The sequence below is a fragment of the Mus caroli genome, chromosome 14 (genome assembly GCF_900094665.2).
Source record: "Mus caroli chromosome 14, CAROLI_EIJ_v1.1, whole genome shotgun sequence".
Lineage (NCBI taxonomy): Eukaryota > Metazoa > Chordata > Mammalia > Rodentia > Muridae > Mus > Mus caroli.
Window position 1 is genome coordinate 13,338,624 of NC_034583.1, and position 22,449 is coordinate 13,361,072.

General features: G+C 40.8%; 1 protein-coding gene across 3 annotated transcripts in view; it reads right to left on the bottom strand.

The window, feature by feature from the left end:
* Window positions 1-22,449, bottom strand: part of Usp54 (ubiquitin specific peptidase 54) — a 69,306-nt gene that overhangs the window by 22,431 nt on the left and 24,426 nt on the right. For 2 of the 3 annotated variants that reach the window (XM_029469079.1, XM_029469080.1), the window contains exons 4-15: window positions 19,877-20,011; window positions 17,906-18,019; window positions 17,717-17,799; window positions 16,859-16,964; window positions 16,607-16,753; window positions 14,521-14,670; window positions 11,656-11,824; window positions 9,793-9,963; window positions 5,577-5,708; window positions 5,058-5,435; window positions 4,594-4,828; window positions 1,871-2,004 (exon numbers count right to left, since the gene is read on the bottom strand). In XM_029469079.1, the coding sequence (XP_029324939.1) occupies window positions 1,871-2,004; window positions 4,594-4,828; window positions 5,058-5,435; window positions 5,577-5,708; window positions 9,793-9,963; window positions 11,656-11,824; window positions 14,521-14,670; window positions 16,607-16,753; window positions 16,859-16,964; window positions 17,717-17,799; window positions 17,906-18,019; window positions 19,877-20,011 (1,954 nt within the window). The remainder of the gene's footprint in view (window positions 1-1,870; window positions 2,005-4,593; window positions 4,829-5,057; window positions 5,436-5,576; window positions 5,709-9,792; window positions 9,964-11,655; window positions 11,825-14,520; window positions 14,671-16,606; window positions 16,754-16,858; window positions 16,965-17,716; window positions 17,800-17,905; window positions 18,020-19,876; window positions 20,012-22,449) is intronic. The other variant, XM_021182487.2, reaches the window with a different exon arrangement.

The following is a 22,449-nucleotide window of genomic DNA, read 5'->3' on the forward strand; positions in this document are numbered from 1 at the left end:
GGAGGGGAGGGAAGGGAAGGGAAGGGGAGGGAAGGGAAGGGAAGGGGAGGGAAGGGAAGGGAAGGGGTGGTCAGCTCATCCACACTCACAAGTTTCTTAAAGCAATGTTACTCCACATAAAATACATTAAATGTGAACAATAAGACAGTATATAATTAAACCAGGAAGCAGGCATAGTTTCTGCCAGTCCTTCACTTTAAGTTAACCAATATTTCAAGCTTATCTGCTTCTATACATTTCTCTGCCTAGCAAGTGTCAGTACACATACCTAAGCAAGTTCATGCCTTCAGATATATGTGTGTATGTTTATATTCATTTTACAACCCAATATCAGTACTTCCTCCCCTCCCAGTACTCCCTCATGCAAGTCCTCCCTACATTCCACCTTCCACCTCCCCCTTCTCAAAGGTACCCCCACTAACACAACACCCTCTACACCCCACACATCAGGTCACTGTGGGACGAGTCACATCTGGGAATAGGAGGAGAGGATTACCAGCTCAAAGGCCCAGAAGACATCCTCAACAAAAATCATACAAGAAAATTTCCCTAACCTAAAGAAAGAGAAGCTTATAAAGGTACAAGAAGTCTACAGAACACCAAAAAGATTAGATTAGAAATGAAAATCCATTCCCTGCCACATAATAATCGAAATACAAGATATACAGAACAAAGAAAGAATTATAAAAGCACAAGGGAAAAGGTCAAGTAGCATATAAAGGCAGATTCATAAGAATTATATCTGATCTCTCATCTGAGACTATGGAAGCTAGAAGGGCCTGGGCAGAGGCCTTAAAGACCCCAAGAGCCCACAGATATCAGCCCAGACTACTATACCCAGAAAAACTCTCAATCTGCACAGATGGAGAAAGCAGCAAGTGCAAACCTTCTTCTTACTGTTCTCGCATACTCCTCTCCACCTAACTGTCAGGACCATTCAGTAACTACCAATCAACTGGTAAATAAGACTATGACACTGAGGCAGGGGTGGGTAAACTTCAATTGCTAATTCATAATTTCGCCCACATGTCTCCGTTGTATCACAGTTCACAACACATATCACGAGGAATTTATTTCTCAAGAAATAAATAAGAAGGAAATAAGAAGAAAAGCCCTAGGACTTATTCTTGTAAAGAATGGAACCATTTTTACCATCATGCACTCTATTTCTGTTCCTCTTCATTTCCACAAAACTCTCCCCAGTGTTAAAGCATTCAGGCAAGCCATGGAAAACAAAAACCAGAGAAACTGAGAGAAAGAAGCAGAACAGCCTCCATATTTACCCTTGCAGGTGGGCATGCTTGGATGGGTATGTGTACTCACTGGTAGGTGTGGGTTACACTTGACTACTATCCTTGGTACATCAGCTTTCCTTTTCAAAACATGTTCTCTCAGTAGGAGACTTGCTCAGACTTGCTGATCCAGCTCTGGCTGGCTACCCAGTGAGCTCCATGAATATGCCTCCCCAGCATGCTGGCAAATGAACTCAGGTCTTCATGGTGTTTAACAAGCACTAACTTGCCGGGCATGGTGGCGCACGCCTTTAATCCTAGCACTTGGGAGGCAGAGGCAGGTGGATTTCTGAGTTCAAGGCTAGCCTGGTCTACAGAGTGAGCTCTGGGACAGCCAGGGCTATACAGAGAAACCTTGTCACACACAAAACAAACAAACAAACAAACAAACAAAAAAAAAAAACCACCAAAGACAAAAAAAAAACAAAAACAAGCACTAATTTACTGAGCTAGCTCTCTAACACACAATACATTTTGATGGAATTCTCAAACAACTGTCAACTAGTTGAAGTATACTCAATAAAGTTAATTCCCAAATAGAATTGGTGGTCAAATCCAGTTCCCCAAATCCTGTTTACCTGAGAGAGGTTGAGTCTTTGTCCAGCTGGTCATGGGTGCTGTACAGTCTACCTCCAGGATGCTACTGCTGTGAGACTTTGGAATATGACGCCAAGAAGGGACAAACCCAACAGGCCTCTTTGTGCTTTGATCCCTTCAAAAGAGAATCCAAAGTATAAAAAGTTTTAAACAGTGGCTTCGAACAACATTTCTAAGACTCAAATTCAAAACAGAAAGCAAACATTATAAAAACTCGGGAACCAAGGGTCATGGATCAAAAGCATAATGCATATACTCCTGAGGCTGAGGCAGGGAACTCAGCCTAGGATTACCAGGCTTAAGCAATAAGAATTCCTCTCAGAATGGGGAGGGAGGGAGGGAGGGAGGGAGGCAGCTTCTGTAATATACATTGTACTGATTGGTAAATTCTCTGTTTATGCTTGTTAAAGACTCTGAGGAGGAATATGGTGGAAAATGTCTTTAATCCCAGCATGCAGGTAGATCTTTGTGAGTTCAAGGCCAGCCTGGTCTATAAAGTGAGTTCCAGGCCAACTAAGACTACAGAAAAATGATGTCTCAAAAAAAGAAAAGAAAAAAGAAAGAGAAAAAGAAAAAGAAGAGGAAGAAGAGGACGAGGAGGAAAAATGAAAAAGAAAAACAAAAGGAAAAAGAAAAGGAAAAAGAAAAAGAGGAGAGAAGAGGGAACACGGCGAGGGTGAGGAAGCCTGGCTGGTCTCCCTGAAATCCCTGCCCTAGGCAGACAGGTTCACAAACTCTCGCAAACAGAAAAACAGCAAGCTTCTAAGAGAGTTAAAAGCATTGTGTCCTTTGACTGGTAAGATGGCTCAGTAGGTAAAAGGTGCTTGCTTCATGACCTGGTGACCTGATATCAAACCAAGAACCTCAAGTGACGGGAGAAACCAACTTACACAAATTCTCCTCTGAGACCTCCCCCCACCCCACCCCCACCCCCACCCCCAAACACACATAAAATGTTTAAAACATAATTTAACTAAAACCAAACAAACCAAAATAAAACACTGTATCCTTAAAAACTAGTAAGTAGCAGCCTATCTGCAACCAAAGCTATTATTGTTTATACCACAATGTTCAAATGCCTCCAATAGGAATGGGAATTAGAAGGCCATCCACAGGAAGGACAGAAGAGAACCTCTATCTGGACTCTCTCAGACGCAGCTACCGTTGGCTGCACAGCTTCTCCAGCCAACTTTTGCTGGAGGATTGTAAGCCCCAATTTGATGGTGTTCTTTATTTGCCATCATTTGCCCTTTTACTTAGAAGCCTCAGCCAAGGAATATTCGGCTGTGCTGTGCTGTGCTGGGCTGGGCTGGGCTGTGCTCAGCTCAGCTCAGCTCAGCTCAGGGTTCTCGATCAGGAATTCACACTGGCTGCTTCAGGAGGCCTCCCCTGTCAATCTCTGCTGAATGTCTGTGACTACAGATTGATGATGGGACCTTTTACTCATGTTCTCAACTGAGGTACTCCAGTCATCTCTGAATGTTTTCGTACATAAGATTTTATTATGTCTTATTGCATATTTGCTGCCCACTGTTCATTCTTTTATCTTTTGCTTGCTTATTTAATAAACTTACTCATTCTGCTACAGCTACTGTTTAAAATCTTATTTCCTTGACATCTAGTGCATCTAATAGTATCTGGGATCTAGTAAACATTCAAAATCTATGACATGAATTGATGAACATATTCTCATATGTATTATCTTCCTCTTTGTTACTGAAGTCTTTTATTTTGAAGACAGGACTGGGAACCTTACCATGCTGGACAAGCGCTCTACCCACTGAGTTACATACAAGCCCAACTTATTAAACCTTTGCAACATGTTCTCATTTATAAAACTGAACAGGGTCCAGTAGGCAGGCAAGAACAGTGCAGAAGAAGAAGAAGCAGATGACAACATCCTGGTAGAAGATATAATCACTCTTTTCTAAACAGCGAGAAGGTTAAGAACACGGCTTCCACGGCAACTCAATAAAAACAATACATTGAGAGGAAACTGCAGCCTTTAAGCAGGGCACAGTGAGCTCTACTGAACTGCCATTATTACCTTGTAAGATTAGGATTATAAATGGTTTCATAATCTGTTTCCCAGAAACCCAAAACCAAGGCAGAAAAAGTTACAAGTTAGATGTCTTCTCTGGTTTTAATTCACTAACTCATTCTTTTATTGAAAAAATATTTTCTAAACAATTACTTTTAATTTATGTATATGTGTGTGCTACCTAACCTGGGTTCTGAGATCCAAATTTGAATCCTTTGTGAAAGCAACAAGTGCTTTTAACTGCTAAGTAATCTCTTCAGCACCTCCTAAACTATTTTTAAAATAAAAATGTAATACTGTAAATATTCACATGTGTATGGTAGGGTACTCCTGTCATCTCAGCACTCCGGAAACGAGGCAAAAGAGTCAGCTTAAGTTTAAGGTCAATCTGGGCTACAGAACGAACTCAAGACCATCCCTGCAAGCATTCTCTGTATGACCTGCACTTTATATACTAAACTACTCTTACTGCACTGCTAATGCTTGAAATAAAAAGCCACTGCCTTTATTCCAGCTCCCAAAAGAGGGCGCTGCTGCTCTAGGAAAACTGGTAGAGAATCTGGTCAGTGCTAAAACCTATCTCTTCACTTCTGTACCCATAGCTGAAAGCAGCAAACTCACATTGCTTCAAAGAACTATTGTTATTAAAAGGCCAGACAATACCTGTACACATTCACGCTCTCAGATGGGGCAGCGTCCAAACTGACAGGGCTGCTGCTGTTCCTCTCACTGCTCTCGTAGCCAGATTCCATCCTCTGGATTAGGCGAGGATGCTGCTCTAAAAGATGAGAGCCTGGCCGGGCTGTTCCCCAGAGTTTATGCTGTGAGCTTGATCCGCCGCCATCTTTAATGTCATTAGCAGTTGGCTTGCTTACTTCATCCGGTGTAAATTCTTTAGCTACCCCAATCAAAGGACAAGTGTAGAAAATGAAGTAGATTTAGTGTTTACCTAAATTAAAATCTAACTAAACCCTCCCTCTAGACATTACTCATTGGAGTTATATCTTCAAAAAACATGACATCAGAGTAAAATTGTTCCTTGCCAGATATACTAAAAAACACAAGATTTTTAAACACGTAAGTCAATTGTATTTGAAAACCCACTTGTTCAATTATTCTATGCTCACCTGCATCTTCAGGAAAGGTCCTAAGCTGGGTGTAGCCACAATGCTTCCTTCTGTCCTTACTAAAAATGCTGTCAATATTCAGAGATTCTCGTTTAGGTCTCCATGTTGGGCGGTACTTGCTGGAAGAACTGGATTTTGCCTCACTACTGGTACTCTCCGTTTCCCAGCCCCGAGCCTGTAAAGGGAAGTTCCTTGGTGGCATCTTGTCTAGCTGGTCTCCTGCCCTGCCTACACAGGGAGATCCTGCACTGGTCTGAGAAGCCAGGGAAGGCCTGCTGTGGATCATGTTGCTGACTGTCTCTTTGAAATCCTTTAGCCTGCTGCTGCTGCTGGATTTAGAGGCATTCCTAGGAGCCTGCTTCTCTTTCAGTGTTTCTCCTAAAAATCAGAGAGAATAAAAGAAATGAAGGTGTTTGTTATTTTAATTACAAATGTTCTTATCCTAGAGAAAGTAAGGAAAATCCATTTGGCAAGAAAACCACAAGTTGAATGGAGGAAATAGGAGTGCAAATGGCTTGCCTTCGCTGTGGTACCCTGAGGCCTGTGGCTCATCGCCTTTTCTCCGAACACGGCCATTGCTCCTCCTGCGCTCCACCAGGGACCCTTTCTTCGATGTGTGTTTCTGATTACATTCACTATCAGTCAGGTGTCCTGAAAGAACAAGGAAATGGGAGTAAGCTGCTTTCTGCAACTAACCCCTACCCTCCTGAGTTGAGAATCCAGTCTCCCTTTGGTCCTTATAATAATGCCACAGACTTATTATATACACGGATCAGAAACTGTAGGGGTCAGAACCATCCAGCCTAAGTGTGAGACTCCCAGGGAGTTAGTGGAGCCTTCCAAATCTATACCATATCCTGAACAGTCATCAGACTCCAACCACACTCCTATTTCCCAGCTGACCTATGAACTAGAGCGGCTGATTAATAACTTCTCTGTGTTTCTGTGGTGCTGAGGAACCAATCCCTTGCAAAAACAAGTAGGCACTGAGCTCCATCTCCAGAGCTGGGTAATTTTTAAAGGCAAAAGAAACAAACTTTTAAAAATTAATCTAAAATTGTCATAAACCCATATTTTTCATCCTTTCATCCATTTCTAAAATCTGAGGTGGGTGAGTTTCATTTTATTTTACGAAGCAGTGTTTTGTTAGGGCTATGTTTTTATTTTATATTGTCCAGGCTGGCCCCAACTCACAGTAATTTTCCTGCCTCTGTCTCTTGAGTACTGAGATTACAGGTAAGCATTACAACTACCTCTCACTCTCATAAACTGAAAACAAAATTTGCTTCTACTTACTTGGCAACAGTTCTCACTATGATGACGGCTTTAGGACACAGTTCTAAATCCTCTTTAAATGTGAATTTTACATTAAATTTCTATGTTCATTAATTCTCCTCTCCAACCTATGCTTCATCAAATCTGACTTCACTCAAATACTGTAATTCATAATTCTTTATCAATAATCACTGAGAAACCCCAAGGGAGCTTTGTATTTTGTGTAACTTTCCCACCATCCTGCCCACAGTACGCAAATGTATAAGCTTAAGTTATACTAAAAGGAACGGTCAGACTGTAAAAAATATAATCAGCCAAGCAGCTGGAACCTAGAAGGTGAATTAAGTTTGAAAACAAGCTGGTAGAAACTGCCCAGATTCTCAAATGCATGAGAGTTAACAAATTTATTTTCACATGTTGGTATACACAGAGCCTTGTAGGCACCCAGGTTGTCAGTAATGGAATGTGATGGATACTATTCAACCAATTGCCCCATGCAATCTTTTACTGCTTTTATCCATTTTGTTTATTTGAAAGATTTACAGAAAGGAAAAAAAATCAACTGTAGCAACTAAATGATACCAAGGTTAAATCACAAGGGATTCTCCTCACTGCAAACATAACATATGGGCATCACTCCCTCCCACAAGTGGCCTGTCTCTGGCCCACAATTCCAGAAAGATGGCCTTTAAAAATCAACTGCACCGAACACCATCTAGACAGCAGTTTCCAAGAGAAACCAAGTGAATCCAGTCAACTCTGAGGTCCATGGACCTGGCATCATCCATGGGTGATGCTCTGTCTCAGGCTATTAAACCTATTCTTCACTGGACAGTGGGGGACACCCTTAACATGACTTTAGTCCCAACATTCAGTAGACAGAGACAAGCAGAAATCTCTGAATTTGAGGCCAGCCTAGTCTACAGAGCTAGTTCCAAGATAGTGGGGGCTACAAAGAAAAACCCTCTCTAAAAACAAAACAAAAACAAAAACCAGGATGGAAGAAAATGCTCAATTACCAAAAAGATGATGTCAGCAAAATTCAGAACCTGGGAAATACACAAGTTAAATGACCTAGTTTTGAACCATAAATTGCACGGAAAAGTGGAAGCAAAAAAACCCCTACTCATTAAAAGTCCCCTCTGTGCAGTGGCATGCACCTGTAGTCTACCAATGGAGACTCTGGGGAAGGAGGCCCACATGAGCTCAGGAGTCTCAGAACTGCGTAGCCAACATACCAAGACCCTATCTCAAAATCTTAAAAAATAAACAAATCAATAAAGCCAGCTGCAGTACAGCACACCTGTAATGCCAGCACATGAGAGGCTGCAGTAAGGGTATCTTGAATATGAGACCCAACAAGACCTTGTCAAGAAATGCAAGAATCAAAATAAATAAGTAAAATTTAGAAGTAACCTAAAATGGCTTACAACCATTTGTAACTCCAGTTCCAGGGGATTTGATACCCTCTTCTGACCAATAAGAGCGCCAGGAACATGCATGGTGCACATACATTCATGTAGGAAAAACACTCATACACATAAAATAATAATTTAAATTTTTTATTTATTTTTACTTTGTATGCATTGGTTTTTTGCCTGCATGTTTATCTGTATGAGGGTGTCAGCTCTCCTAAAACTGGAGTTACAGATAATTGTGAGCTGCCATGTGCAGGCTGGAAATTGAATCTGGGTCCTCTGGAAGAGCAGCCAATGCTCTTAACCACGGAGCCATCTCCTCAGCCCAATAAAATAAATCTTTAAAGAAAATGATGAAATAACAGAAAAGACTCATCAAAATGTATAGACCTCTTTTGATTTTAGGAAAAACATACAAACCAGTAAAGACAGCACTTGCAATAGCAAAGCACTTACTGGTTTAGCAACTGTAAGCAGGATTACTTTCCTTTTGTTCCCACGCAGGAATCAAACACAAAGACTCGCACATATTAGGGAAGCACTGGACTCCCCCCCCTCCATTACTATTTTTAAATGCTTACAAATGATTTGTATTTTTGTAGTATATATAAGAATATCTGCCGGGCAGTGGTGGCGCATGCCTTTAACCCTAGCACTTGGGAGGCAGAAGCAGGCGGATTTCTGAGTTCAAGGCCAGCCTGGTCTACAGAGTGAATTTGAGGACAGCCAGGGCTACACAGAGAAACCCTGTCTCAAAAAACCAAAAAACATTTTTAAAAAATATCTATGAGGGCTGGAGAGATGGCTCAGCAGTTAAGAGCACTGACTGCTCTTTCAAAGGTCCCGAGTTCAATTCCCAGTAACCACATGGTGGCTCACAACCATCTGTAACAAGATCTGACGCCCTCTTCTGGTGCATCTGAACACAGCTATAGTGTAGTCACATATAATAAGTGAGTAAATATTTTTTTTAAAAAAAATCTATGAAAGAAGTAATATAATGTCTTGGATTTGCTTCAAAATAATTGAGAAGTAAAAGTCATCAGTAAAAGTATAGGTAATTACTTTTGGGTTACAATTATTGAAACTAGGTGATAAATACATAGACAGGCATTCTGACTACTTAGAAATGTTTGACATTCTGTTATTAACAAGGAAACTGAAAGAATGGCCAGTGGTTAATAGCACTGAGTGCTCTTCCAGAGTACTTGAATTCAATTCCTAGTAACCACATGGCAGCTCACAACTGTCTGTAGCTCCAGCTCCAGGGGACCCAATGACCTCTTTTGGTCTCTGTGGGTACTAGGCACACACATGGTGCACTGATATGCACACAGGCAAAACACCCATCCATGTAAAAATATTTAAAAAAAAAACCAAAAACACAAAGAGTATAAAGCCTGATCGGAAGCCATGAGCTTCACTCATCCTCAAAGCCCTTAGGCAAGCAGACGTAGTTCATGCCTTAGTTGTGCTATTTCTCAAAATTTTTCGTTTCAGTAGTTTCTCAACATTCTTTCTCCTGTGCCCTGTAATGACTTCTTTCACTGATATTTAAGCACAGACTTAAAAACAATTTAAGAATTGTTATGTAAGTAATATACAATAATAAGACGGCCATTTTTTCTTTATTTGCACCTCTGTCCTTCAAAAACCATGGGTCAGGGTAAGTAGGTATTCACCACCCATAAATATACCTTCTCTTGAAGCCCTTCATTCAAAACCATGGAATGAAACATGACCAGGTCGAAGACAAGGCAAAAGGTGTTTAATGAGATATTATGGAATCAAAAGGACAGCAGGACAAAGGTAGACTTAAGAAAAATGACATTGACAATCATATCACATGCTCCTTACTGATGCACTGCTGTGTGCAATGGAGCATCATATCTCAGAACTATCTTGTTTCTTTGTATCCCTCTCAATTACCCAAATTCTGTACTTTGCATATCATTTACTACTCGCCCTGGTTTCTTTTTCTTGGGAGACTTTCTATGTAGGAATTGAATTGGACCAGCAGGGTTCTATGTGTAAGTCCCTACCTGTGTCCCGACTGCTCTGAGACACGGAATCATTCTCCACATTATAGATGACTGTCCCCTGAGAATCTGAAGAGAAGTGACTGACCACAGACTCATGGTGAAAATGTTTGTAGGGATAGCTCTCCGTTGAGGAATCTGTTCGAGTGTCACTTGAGATGGAAGGCTCCCTCCCTGAAGGAAGGAGGAGATACATATGCAAAAGTAAGAAAACTGAGAACAGCAGCAGCCCTGAGGAAAAGAGATAGATGCAACAAAGACCCATAAGCAAGAACTTCCTAGAAGGAAGGGTGAGAAGAATACACCACAGAGCCATTCTTCCCAACACCCGTCTTCCAGGTAATCCAGACACACATACAATTCTTCCCACCCCTGTCCCTACCTTGCTGAAGCCCTCACTTTGCCTGCCACTGTGAAAAACTGTGGGGTTTTTAGAAAACCTATGGGGGAAAGTGGAAGAAATGAAAAAGTTGTGAGACGTAAGCTCTACATAGATGAAAGCCCCAGGCCAACCTGCCACACATGCCAGCTGGTCACCTATCTTAGAAGCTCTCTCCTACACTGTCACACATATTGCTTTAAAAACTTGACATGCACATTTTTAATATCTTTGAAAAGTTATGGGGCAGTTATTCAATCTTTAGTGTGAATATGCCCAACAGAAGGCTTTTCCCAGACCCTCAGCAAAAATAAACACACAGACAAATGAGCACTTGACTGAAGGAAGAAATAAGGCAGGCCTGGGTGAAGTACAAAGCAGGAAGAGCAGTTGAACCTGATATAAGCACAGAGTTCAAGAGGCTGAGGCAGGAGTATCACCATGAAATAGAGGCCAACCTGCTACACAGTGAGTTCCAGGCTGGTCTGTGCTACACAGTGAGGCTCTGTCTCCAAGAACAAACCAAATCAAAATAAAACAGCAGGAAGAAACACAGCAGACCAGACAGGAAGGAGATGCAATGGAAGAGGAAAGATAATGGGGCAAGTACCTTCTCTTTCAAAACTATACTAAGGAATCTGTTCCAGTGTCACTTGAAATGGAAGGCTCCCTCCATCTCAAATCCTGTATCGTTATAGAAATCAAACTCAAACTATGAGAGCAATAGTTCAAATATTATCAGCCTCTGTGCTATCCTGGGATAGTTTTAATTCTATAAGAAGGCATTACGTAGTTCCAGACAGTGGATCACACTGAAACAAGTGATTCGTACACGGAGAATCGTCGTCTCTGCATCTGGAATTTAAACTTTTCCACCCCCAAGAATGAGTATTGTAGTGATGTAATGTTTCTTAACAATTCACTTAAGCTGGGGACTGAGGAGATGGCTCAGTGGTTAAGAGCACTTTCTGCTTTTGCAGAGAACTTGGGGTTCAGGTCCCAACACCCACATGGTACATCATAACCATTCATAATTCCAGCTCCAGAGGATTCAACGCGCTTTTCTGGATTCTGTAGGCACCGGGCATAAACATAGTGCAACATACACACAGGCAAAGCACTCACACACATAAAATAAAATAATAGATATCTTTTTCAGAATTGCCTCAAGCCACTGTACCACTGCTAATAGGAATCAATAGCCTTTAAGAATGTTCCAGGCTACTGAGGCATCCCTTATAACTGTATCTTAGTATCTCAATGCAAACAATCATAGTAGCCTTCTCCCTTTTGATTTGGGCCAGCTGATTTGAGCAATATACTCTTGGAAGCTCAAGAAAACAAAGCTGGATGCTAATCAGCTTGTGCACAAGTTGGCATTTCTTTCTTACTGTAATAGATCCTCTTTCTCCTAGCTACGAGCTAACCCTGTGTATGAGACCCAGCCATCTGACTATACGGAGTGGTGGGAGAGCTAGGCTGCTCACCTGAGTCTTCACTATCGTAGCATGTCTTGGTGTATGGCAGGAACTGAGCGTGGGGAGGCAGGTCCTGGGCAGGCACTGGAGTACCCTGGGGATCTGCATAGAGCAGCAGCAAGGGTTGATAATGCCCTTTAATGCATTTGGTGACCACATCCTTCCACTTCGGACCAATCTGAACCACAAACACCAGAAGAACATGACAATTAACTTCATATCCACAATTCAAAACACAACTCCTTTTCTAATGTAGTTTTCTTAAAATTAGAATTAGGTAGGAAAAAAAAGAAAATAAACAAACAAAAGATCTGAAATATAAACTTAATGACCCTTTTATTTAAAAAAGATATTTAAAATAGAATCAGAGCAAAGAACAATGAATGTAGGGCTGGAGAGATGGCTTAGAGGTTAAGAGCACGGACTGCTCTTCCAAAGGTCCTGAATTCAATTCCCAGCAACCACATGGTGGCTCTCAACCATCTGCAATGAGATCCAATGCCCTCTTCTGGTGTGTCTGAAGACAGCTACAGTGTACTTGTATAAATAAAATAAATCTAAAAAAAATAAAATAAAATTATGTATTAAAAAATGAATGTAAATAGTTTTATCTCTGTGAAACATCAATTCAGTTTGGAAATATATATAAAACCTCACAAAGGTGGGTGTGCTATATGCAGTTTAAGTTGCTTTGCTGATCAACTTCTTTTCACAGACATTAGATTTAAGAGCTCAGTTCCAATTTTCATCTCTACAATTTTCTCCTAAATATTAAAATCACCTTAACAAAGTAGAAAGGCAAAAGAGGAACTGTCTTGCAGAGGGCCTTAGAAGAAACAATATTCAATTTCAGAGTTCAAACCTGGCAGGACATAAAATGTCAAAGTGTCTAGGACAGACAGTTTGAACTTCTCACTCTTAGACTTGTGATAGATTCAGCTCAGCTGTCGCAGAGGAAGGGTAATATAACAGCCATAGAAACAACAATTTATAAACCCCCTAGACTTACCCCTTTTTAAGTGTGAACCAGACACATAAGAGGGATAAGCTATGGCTTCCCAATTAGACAGCTAGTATGATAGTTTACTCATAACAGACATTTAGTAAACTTAAAGTGAGTTGCCATTATTTTAATTGAAGCATAATTTATGTTTTCACATATCAATCTTATTTAATATTTTGTAAGAATACTTTTCAGGTTAAAAAAAAAACTAATGTTCAAATAATGTTACCCCCTAAAAAAGGAGAATTTGGGAAACTGACAAAAAGCTTTGTTAATGGAAGATTTCACTTGAAACGTACAGACTGATATGGTCAACAATCTTCATAGCTGCTGATTTTATAACTAGCAGCTTCCTAACTGTTTCAGGCACATTTTATCCATATAGTCTGCTTTTGACAAGAAGTTTCTTGCTGTAAGTGTCACTGTAATCCCATGTTTCATATCTACCCAAAAACATCTAATGAGTCATTATAGGGAAATGAGACTTAAAAGATAAACCTTTTTATTTGTTTGTTTTTCGAGACAGGGTCTCTCTATGCACCCCTTGCTGTGCTGGAACTCGATTTGTAGATAAAGCTGGCCTCAAACTCACAGAGATACACCTGCCTCTGCCTCTCTATACCTCTGCCTCCTGAGTGTTGGGATTAAAGGCATACACCACCACTGCCAGCAAAGAATAATTTTGAATAGCCTTGAAACAAAGTATCACCTATGGATAATGCTAGGTTTAAAATCCTCAACTCTGTGTTAATCATATAATCTAATTAGTTGTATTACATGTTCCCATTCAAATCAACCATTTAATAATGATGATTTGTCAACTATAAAAACAGAACTAGGGCTGGAGAGATGGCTCAGCAGTTAAGAGCACTGACTGCTCTTCCAGAGGTTCTGAGTTCAATTCCCAGCAAGCACATGGTGGCTCACAACCATCTGTAATGGGATCGGGTGCCCTCTTCTGGTGTGTCTGAAGACAGCTACAGTGTACTCATATACATAAAATAAGTAAATGTCTTAAAAACAAAACAAAATAAAAAGCAAAACTAGGGGGCTGGTGAGATGGCTCAGTGGGTAAGAGCACCCGACTGCTCTTCCGAAGGTCCAGAGTTCAAATCCCAGCAACCACATGGTGGCTCACAACCATCCGTAACGAGATCTGGCGCCCTCTTCTGGAGTGTCTGAAGACAGCTACAGTGTACTTACATATAATAAATAAATAAATCTTAAAAAAAAAAAAAAAAAAAGCAAAACTATATTGAATGCCTAGAAAGGAGACTGAGAAAGTAATAAAACATATCCTGTTCTTATCTATTACAGAATTTACAATAAATGCACTTACATTTAGCAGATAAAGGCCAGATGTAAGAGCTCTTATCTGTAATGTGAGGGGCTAAGAAAGTAGATCATCTACAATTGAGGACAGCCTGGACTACATTGTCAGTTCCAGGCCAGCCTGGACTACAGATCAGGACCCTGATTCAGAAAAAGAACAAACTGGGGGTTGGAAAGTTGGCTCAACAGTTGAGACTGCTTAATGTTCTCAACCTGACGGGAGTTCAGTTCCCAACACCCATGTCAAGTGGAGGGAGAGCTGACTCCTCTGGACTCTGTGGGCACTTGCACTCATATGCACATACCCACATAAGTGGGGAAGCACAAATGTGCACACACACAAAGACACAGCTTTTAAAATAACAAAATTAAATCATTTAAAAAAAAATAAAAACAACCAATGCAGTCACAAAGTATGTATGCCTTACCAACACTGTAACAACCATTCAAAATTATCAAAATAAAAACTGAAGACAAATAAATGTAATTTTATTTTTATTTCAGTCACCAAATACTTCAATATCCTTGCATATTCATACCTCCTTGACATGAGCATCATCAAAATACATCCATTTTCGGATCTTTGTTTGAAAAAAGAATGTAGAATAATGCTTGCCATAGTAACAGATCATTCCTACTAAGTATAGTTCAGACTGCTTGGCCCGGTCATCTGTCACTCTGAAAAACAGCTTTGGGAAGGAAAAAGAGAAGAGAAAATCCATCACACGGTCGACCACCTCACATAATCCTTCAGCAGACTCCACCAACACTTCTCTTCCTTCCCCCAAACCTGAACAAGACCACACTCTGTAGCCCTTGCTGGAGATGTTCACTATGTAGGCCCGTCCGGCCTCAAACACATGGTGATGCTTAAGCCTCAGACTTCTGAGTGCTGAGACTACAGGCCTGCACTACCACGCCTAGCTCTTCCATCAGCATTTGTTGTTTTATTGAGATACAGCCTCGTACAGCACAGACTGCCTTTGAACTCACTGAATAGCCAGAGATGGCTGAACTCCTGATCCTCTACTTCTGTTCTCAAGCGCTGGATTACAGATGTGTACTACCATGTCCAGTGGTCACCAACATTTCTTAATGATGGTAGTAATTTGCTTCAAGCTGAAATATTTTTTTTCTAGTCCAGATTATTCGTTAGAAATTAACTAAAAATGTACACATTGTGGAACATATCTATAATCCCAACACTGAGAGGCTATGGCAGAAAAAGCCTTAAGCTAGCCTGTGTGCCACAGATGAGTCAATATTTTCTTTCTGAGGTATAAAAGAAGCCAGAACAATTTCAAAACAAACAAAAAACAGCTCTCAAGTTTCAAATTTTTTCGATATCTAGGTACTCAGATCTGTCTCAAGTGTTAAAAGATTCTGACCTAAAAAGTTACCTAGTTGAGAAAATAATCAAAATAATTAAGTGAAAATCAGGCATGATAGCACACACCTGTAATCCTTCGTCCTTTGTAAAGGCTAAAGGGGCTAGAGGCAAAGAAGTAGTTCAAGGGCAAACGAGGCTACAGATCTCACTGCTGTCCATCTTGGTGTATATGAGATTCTCTGACTGCAAGCCAGAAATAAACAGAATATATAAACTACCAAAAAAAAAAAAGACTATTTTTAAGATTTTAGTGTGCACAACCTGTTTCAGTTAGATTCCTTGAGACAGAGACCCAAAATGTGACTGCAGACAATTCATTTATTGTCAAGAGTGGCTATTTAAAACAAGAACAGACTCTCCTTACTCACAGGACTCTCCCACACAGAAACTAGCACAAAAGAAACAGGGCTTTCTGGTTCTCCTTGAATGGAAGAAAAACACTGGCTGTCCCTACCTTAGGACATGGAGCTGATAAGAATGGGATCTACTCTCACATTTTTCCCCATTCCCCAAAATAAATACATTTTCAAAACCCTAAAATGCTAACTTATCATCTAAGCCATTTCATTCCTGCAAGTCCTGTTGAGGATTTGTCTTTTGCTGTCTACTGTAATGCTCCTGTAGCCCTAGCAATTACCAATGTGCCTCTCTCCCTGCCTTTTCTATGTTCCTCTCTGTCTAGAGGTAGCCAAGGGAGACTCCCCCAGATCTTGCCTGTCAGCCCCACTCTCCCCATCTACAATAAAAACCTCACCCTTCACAAGGGAGTGGCCTTGTCAGTGGTTTCTTTACAGAGTCCTCATACGCAATCACCTTCTCAACACATAGTGCTTCCTCATCTCCTACTCGTGAGCTCGGGCCAGCAACTTGTACCTCGTGCAGTTGCCAGAGTCAGGAAAGCTTGCTCCTTTAACCTTACTATTTCTCATGGTTGAATATACTTCTCTACACCATCCTGGTATAAAAATGAGCATCCCTTAGAAACTGATTCTTTATTTTTCTTTCCCAGTATCTAAGTTCTGCCCATCCTGCTCCTCAAGGTAAAATTGTGCCACTTTTTCCAAAGGGGTTCCACCACCCTCACAAAAGTGATATGGAAGCACATCTGATGAGGCTCATGAACCTGCACACAGAAACACAAGAAGGGCTGTCCCAAATGCTTTAATTGTCACATAGAACATAAACTATCTGTTCAGTACTTGAACAGTACAGAAGTAAAGGTACCTAATACATACATCACCCAGCTTAAGGCAGGTGCCCAGGCTGTGGATGACGTCCTCTGCCAAGTCTGAATGCTCTGAGTCCCAAACCAGACCAATCGTGATAATCTGTGGTGCATTCATCAAGACACGGCGGATCCGGATTCTCTCCCCACAGTTGCTCTGAAATACACACACAGCACTAGGTCAGACATTCCTACCTGCTCTGCAACAATGCTACAAGCCAGGGTTCTCCTCCTTATCCTAAATCCCATAGCGTGAACTCACCGGACAGTTCCGCAGGTCCCCCATGGTGCTGGCGTTCTGAAGCAGCTCACCAAACATACTTGGTGAGGGTTTCTCTCGCTTTTCCAGCATACAAATAGCCTGGTTACTTCAAGATGGGGAAAGGAGGAAGGTAATGGTTGTAGGTGTTATTCCAAATTATGGCTCAACTAAAAAATAAAATCATTCATACAAACCCCTAACTCACTTCTTTCTTTAAGACAGGGCCTCATTGTGTAGCTCTCTCTGGCTGTCTTGGAACTTGCTATGTAGACCAGCCCCAGTCTGGCCTCCAACACACAGAGATACACCAGCCTCTGCCTCCAAAGGACTAGGATTAAAGGTGTGGGTATGTGTGATTTTTTTTTCATTTACCCTGTCCTGACTGGTCTCAGTGTCCTACAAACACAGTTCCCAAATTCAAAACCCACAGAATTCCCATTTCTCTTTGTATTTTGCTAGCCACAAATAAGCCTACAAATTCTGAAGTTTGGTAATACAGCACAAATTCAGCAATAAAGATATGCTATTTGGTAGCCTTCAGTTAAAACCCAATCAACTGGAGGAATGCCTAACAGTACAAATTCTGTAAGAATGGTCTGGAAAAATGGTTCAAGTAGCAGGTAAAAGTACTAGCTGTTCTTGCAGAGGACCCAGGTTCAGTTCCTAGCACCACATGTAAGCTCATGGCTATCTATAACCCCAGTTCCAGGGGAATCCTCCAACACTCTCCCTGATCACTGTAGGCACCAGGCATAAGCGTAGTGTTCAAACATACATACAGATAAAACATTCATACACATAAAATAAAAATATGTAAGCCTTAAAGGAAAAAAAGAAAAAGAGCTGCACAGAACTCACCAGAGGGCAGTGGTGGAGATGTAGTGCACCATCTGGATGAAGGGCAGTGGGTCGGACGTAGCGCCACAGCTGCCGCACACACACTGGGCCAGAGGGGAAAGGGACACTAAGCAGCCAGTCATGAACTGTTTTGAATCTACATCCTCAGATAAAATGTTCTTAAAGAAAAAGTCCAAGGTATAGATTTACCTGCTCAAACAATGTCATTGCAAATTTCTGGTGGGAAATGCAGTGTTGAGCAGTACATATATCCTCTTTGGTTTCATCAGCAATATGGAAGTGAATTCTCATCAGGAGGTTTTCCTGACAGGAGAACACAAAAGCACTACACTTAAATCCCAAACCAGCAAAGTGGGAAGCAGCTCACCAAGACACACCAACCTTCCTGGAAAGCAGAAATATCTCTAAATATTCTTAATCTTTTTTAAAGAATAAATAGATGATAGACAGATAAATGGAATTAATATAACACATAGAGCGTTCCGATTTTAGCAGTTTTCTATGATCTTGTGTTCATATGTATCTCAATGCAATTTCATCATATCCAGTCATGTAACCACTTCCACCATCAAGACACCAGAGAGTGGTGCTGGAGAGAGAGAGCTCAGTGGTTAAAAGCACATGATGCTCTTCCAGAGGACCTACCTGGGTTTGATTCCCAGCACCCATATAGCAGCTCACAACTGCCTGTAACTCCAGGTCCAGGGACTCTGACATTCTCTTCTGATTTCTGTGGGCATTAAACATGCATGTGGTGCAGAGACAGCATGCAGGCAAAACACTCCATATATATACATTTAAAGTAAATCTTTTTTTTTAAAGAAAAAAACATACAGAAGCGTTCCATCACCACAGAGCTCCTCCTCCCTACCTCTTTATCGCCTCACCTATCTACCTATCTATACTCCTAACTCCCAGCAACCACTAGCCTACTCCTCCATATTTATCATTGTCATTTCAACAACACTAAAGAATATTATAAAAATGGTAGCACATAGCTCGTAATTTTCTTTTTGAACAGGATCTCCTGTATCCTAGGCTAACTCTGAATTCACTATGTAACCTGGGATGACCCTGAACTTCTAATACTCCTGCTTCCATTTCATGAGTGATGGAATTCCAAGTATGCACAATGTATACATTAGGGATTAGACTCAAAGATACAAGCACATTAAGCAAGTACTCTTACCAACTGAGCTACATCCTCAATCCCAGTAAATAAGCTTTTGATATTATATTTTCATTCAATATTAATCCTTTACAACCATCTTTTTGATTTTTGAGGTAGGACTCCAGTCCTACAAGGACTCTACTGTAAGACCCAATCTTAAAAAGAAATAAACAGAAAAATAAATTCACTATGAAAACTAGCCAATGACCCCAACTCTTCTGTACTCTGTTCTACTTATCCAACTTCAAAAGATTATCTATTACACTCTGTGCGTTGGCACATGCATTCAGCACGTGGAAGGTGGGAGAACAAGGATTAGAGTCACTAGAGCAATGTAACTGTTTATATAGAACAAGGTAGTTTCCATTTAATATTGTTAGAAACAGAGAAGCTCAAAATATGAGTTCTCCAGAGCAGCAGCATCAATACAGCGTGGTCCTACCCCAGATTATTGAATCAGAGGCTCTGGAACTATAATTTGTACTTCAACATGCCTTGGTTTCTCTGAAGGTAGAAAGCCACTGTTTTATACAGTGAAAAGCATTAAGTTACCCTAAACCTGAAGGGAAAAAAGTCATAAAGAACACTAGACAATTCACGTTGTAGTAGTAGACTCTGGAACTCTGAGACAAGTCCCAGTTTGGGGCTGGAGAGATGGCTCAGTGGTTAAGAGCACTGGCTGCTCTTCTGAAGGTCCTGAGTTCAAATCCCAGCAACGATATGGTGGCTCACAACCATCTGTGATGAGACCTGATGCCCTCTTCTGGTGTGTCTGAAAACAGCTACAATGCACTTAACTATAATAAATAAATATATCTTTAAGAAAGAGAGAAAGAGACAGAGACAGAGACAGAGACAGAGACAGAGACAGAGAAAGTAAGTCCCAGTTCCTATGCAGAGACCAGGACATAGTAAATGCCATTATAAAATAGTCCCTGATGGAGATGAACAATTCTACTCCATCAAAGAGGACAAGAGAGTATACCTACAAAGCATTCTGCAGCATCATCCATAATCCCCAGCTGGAAGCGCTGCTCATCTTGGAAAGTCTTTGCCAGAGCACTGCGGAGAGTGTCAGAAGGAAGCACTTTTTCACTACTACACTGAAACTGGTTAAAGATGCCCTGTAGGGAAGAGGAACAAGAGGAAAAGCGCAATGCTGTTATTAAGCTTCTGTCCACCCTAGTCTGTTATCCTTATGATGACAGTCATGGAAACAAGATATATTCAGCTAGTAATTTAAAAAAATACAGACGAAAAATCAGGATGGGAAAAGTATCTCTGCTGTAGATCTTGCATCTGAGTGTCATGCTGCCAAGAACACACTAAGAGAGCCCATAGTCATGATGAGATATAATGTAGTTACAATACTTCCTATGAGACAGAAAAGTAGTAGATGCTTCTAGAATTAAGCTACATGCAAATGAATTGGCAATTGTTCTTTGGGAAGCATCCTCCTATGAAACTTGGCCCTCTCTTGTATTTTTCGGATAATATAAGATTCACAAACTTACAAAGAATATACCAAGTCAAGTGTCCATAATCCCAGCACCTAAGAGACGGAGGCAGAAAGGTCTAAAATTTGAAGCCATTTGCATGTGGTAGTGGATACCTTTAGACATTACTCACCAACATATTCCTTCAGTAATACAATAAGAAAAAGGAAGAAGAAAAAACAAAGAAGGAGGAGGAAGAGGGGGAGGAGGAAAAAAAGGAGGAGAAGAAGAAATAATAGAAAGCTCTGTGTGTCACACACACACCCCAAGCCCCCAGAAATAAGCACTCCGGTATGTTTACTTCCAGTTACTACCTTGTAGTTCACAGACCAAAAACCTTGAAATTCATGATTGAACCTCTCCTGGTCTCAGAATTCACATCCTGTCAACCATACATCTACACTCAAAACATGTTCAGCCTTCATACTGCTCGCCACCTCGCCTGGTGTCCACTACCCTCTACACTGGATAATTGTCACCTATTTCTTTTTTTATTTTTTTTTAAGATTTAATTTTTATTGTATTTATATAGAGTGTGGGTATGTCCAAAGATATGTCCAGTGGAGGCCAAAGGTTTTAGAAGCTTGAAGCTGGAGTTACAGTCAGTTTTAAGACTCCTGAAATAGGATCACGGAACTAACTGAACTTGGGCCTCTGGAAGAACCACTGAACCATCTTTTCAACCCAACTGCAACCATGTCTTAACTGAACCATATCTCCAAGGGAATACACAGTGTGTTCAAAATAGTCATCAAATAACTGTTTAACATGAAATAAAATTAGTCGATAGAGAGCTTGGCCAACATGCACAAAGTCCTTGGTTAGACCTCAGCATTGCACAGATCAGCATATGCAGCACATACCTATAATGCCACCACTCCAGATAGACAGGCAGAAAGATCAGAAACTCAATGTAAGCCTTGGCTACATAGCAAGTTTAAGGTCAGATTAGGCTACTTAAGACTGCCTCCAAAAAAAAAAAAAAAAGGAATAGAATCTAATGTCATTCTTCTGCTGAAACCCTTTCAAAATTTTTCCATCAAATGTGCAGCAAAAGTCAAAATGAAAATGCTATATGTCATTTGGCCAACTGGTCCAATTGTGATTCACCACACCAGCCATATGGGCCTCTCACTATGTCCCAAAACTACTATGCATGTTCTAGACCAGGAACTTTAAACTTGCATTCCTTACTTGAATCACTTTTTCTCTCAGTGTGCAACTTGATCACTTATATCCTGCAAAATTTTATGTATCACTTCTCAGTATAGTAACTCTAGATCAACCTACTTAAATTGCCAGCTCTGTGCCGGGCATGCACACCTTTAATCCCGGCACCCTGGAGGAAAAGGAAGGCAGATTCCTGAGTTTGAGGCCAACCAAGTCTAAAGAGTGAGTTCCTCAGGGCTGGAGAGATGGCTCAGCAGTTTAAGTGCACTGGCTGCTCTTCTAGTGGACTTGGGTTCAATTCCCAGCATCCACATGGCAGCTCACACCTGTCGTAACTCCAGACACACACTCACATACACACACACACACACACACACACACACACACTAGCAGGCAAACATCAATAAACATAAATTTAAAACAACTTATAAGAAAATACTGAAATCACACAGAAAAGCTGAAAACCTTGAGGTAATAGAAGTTGTTAAAGCCAACTGGAACTAAGTTTGGCTCTGCTCACTCTGAAGTTAAAATTGTTTCCCTCATTTCCCTCTCTCACTGGCATCGCTGCTGCTCATTCATGTTAACTACTCCAAAGCCACTCAAGTACAGGTGCCATGTAACTTACTCTGTAAGTATGTATGTAACTTACACATGAGTCCACTGTGGTGGGGGAGGCAGGGCCAAAAGACATACTCAGTATCAATGAATAATTCTGAGGAACATCTACTATAATTATTCCAAGTTATTTCGGAGCAGTTTAGGATCTCCTTGCATCTCTGTTATAAAGTTAGGTGAAGGTAACTCGCTGCTCTGTAGTTTGTTGCTGAAGACTAAGTGTACCTACAAGAAAGCACTTAAACTAGACCACCTTAAACTAGATGGAGGTCTGCAGT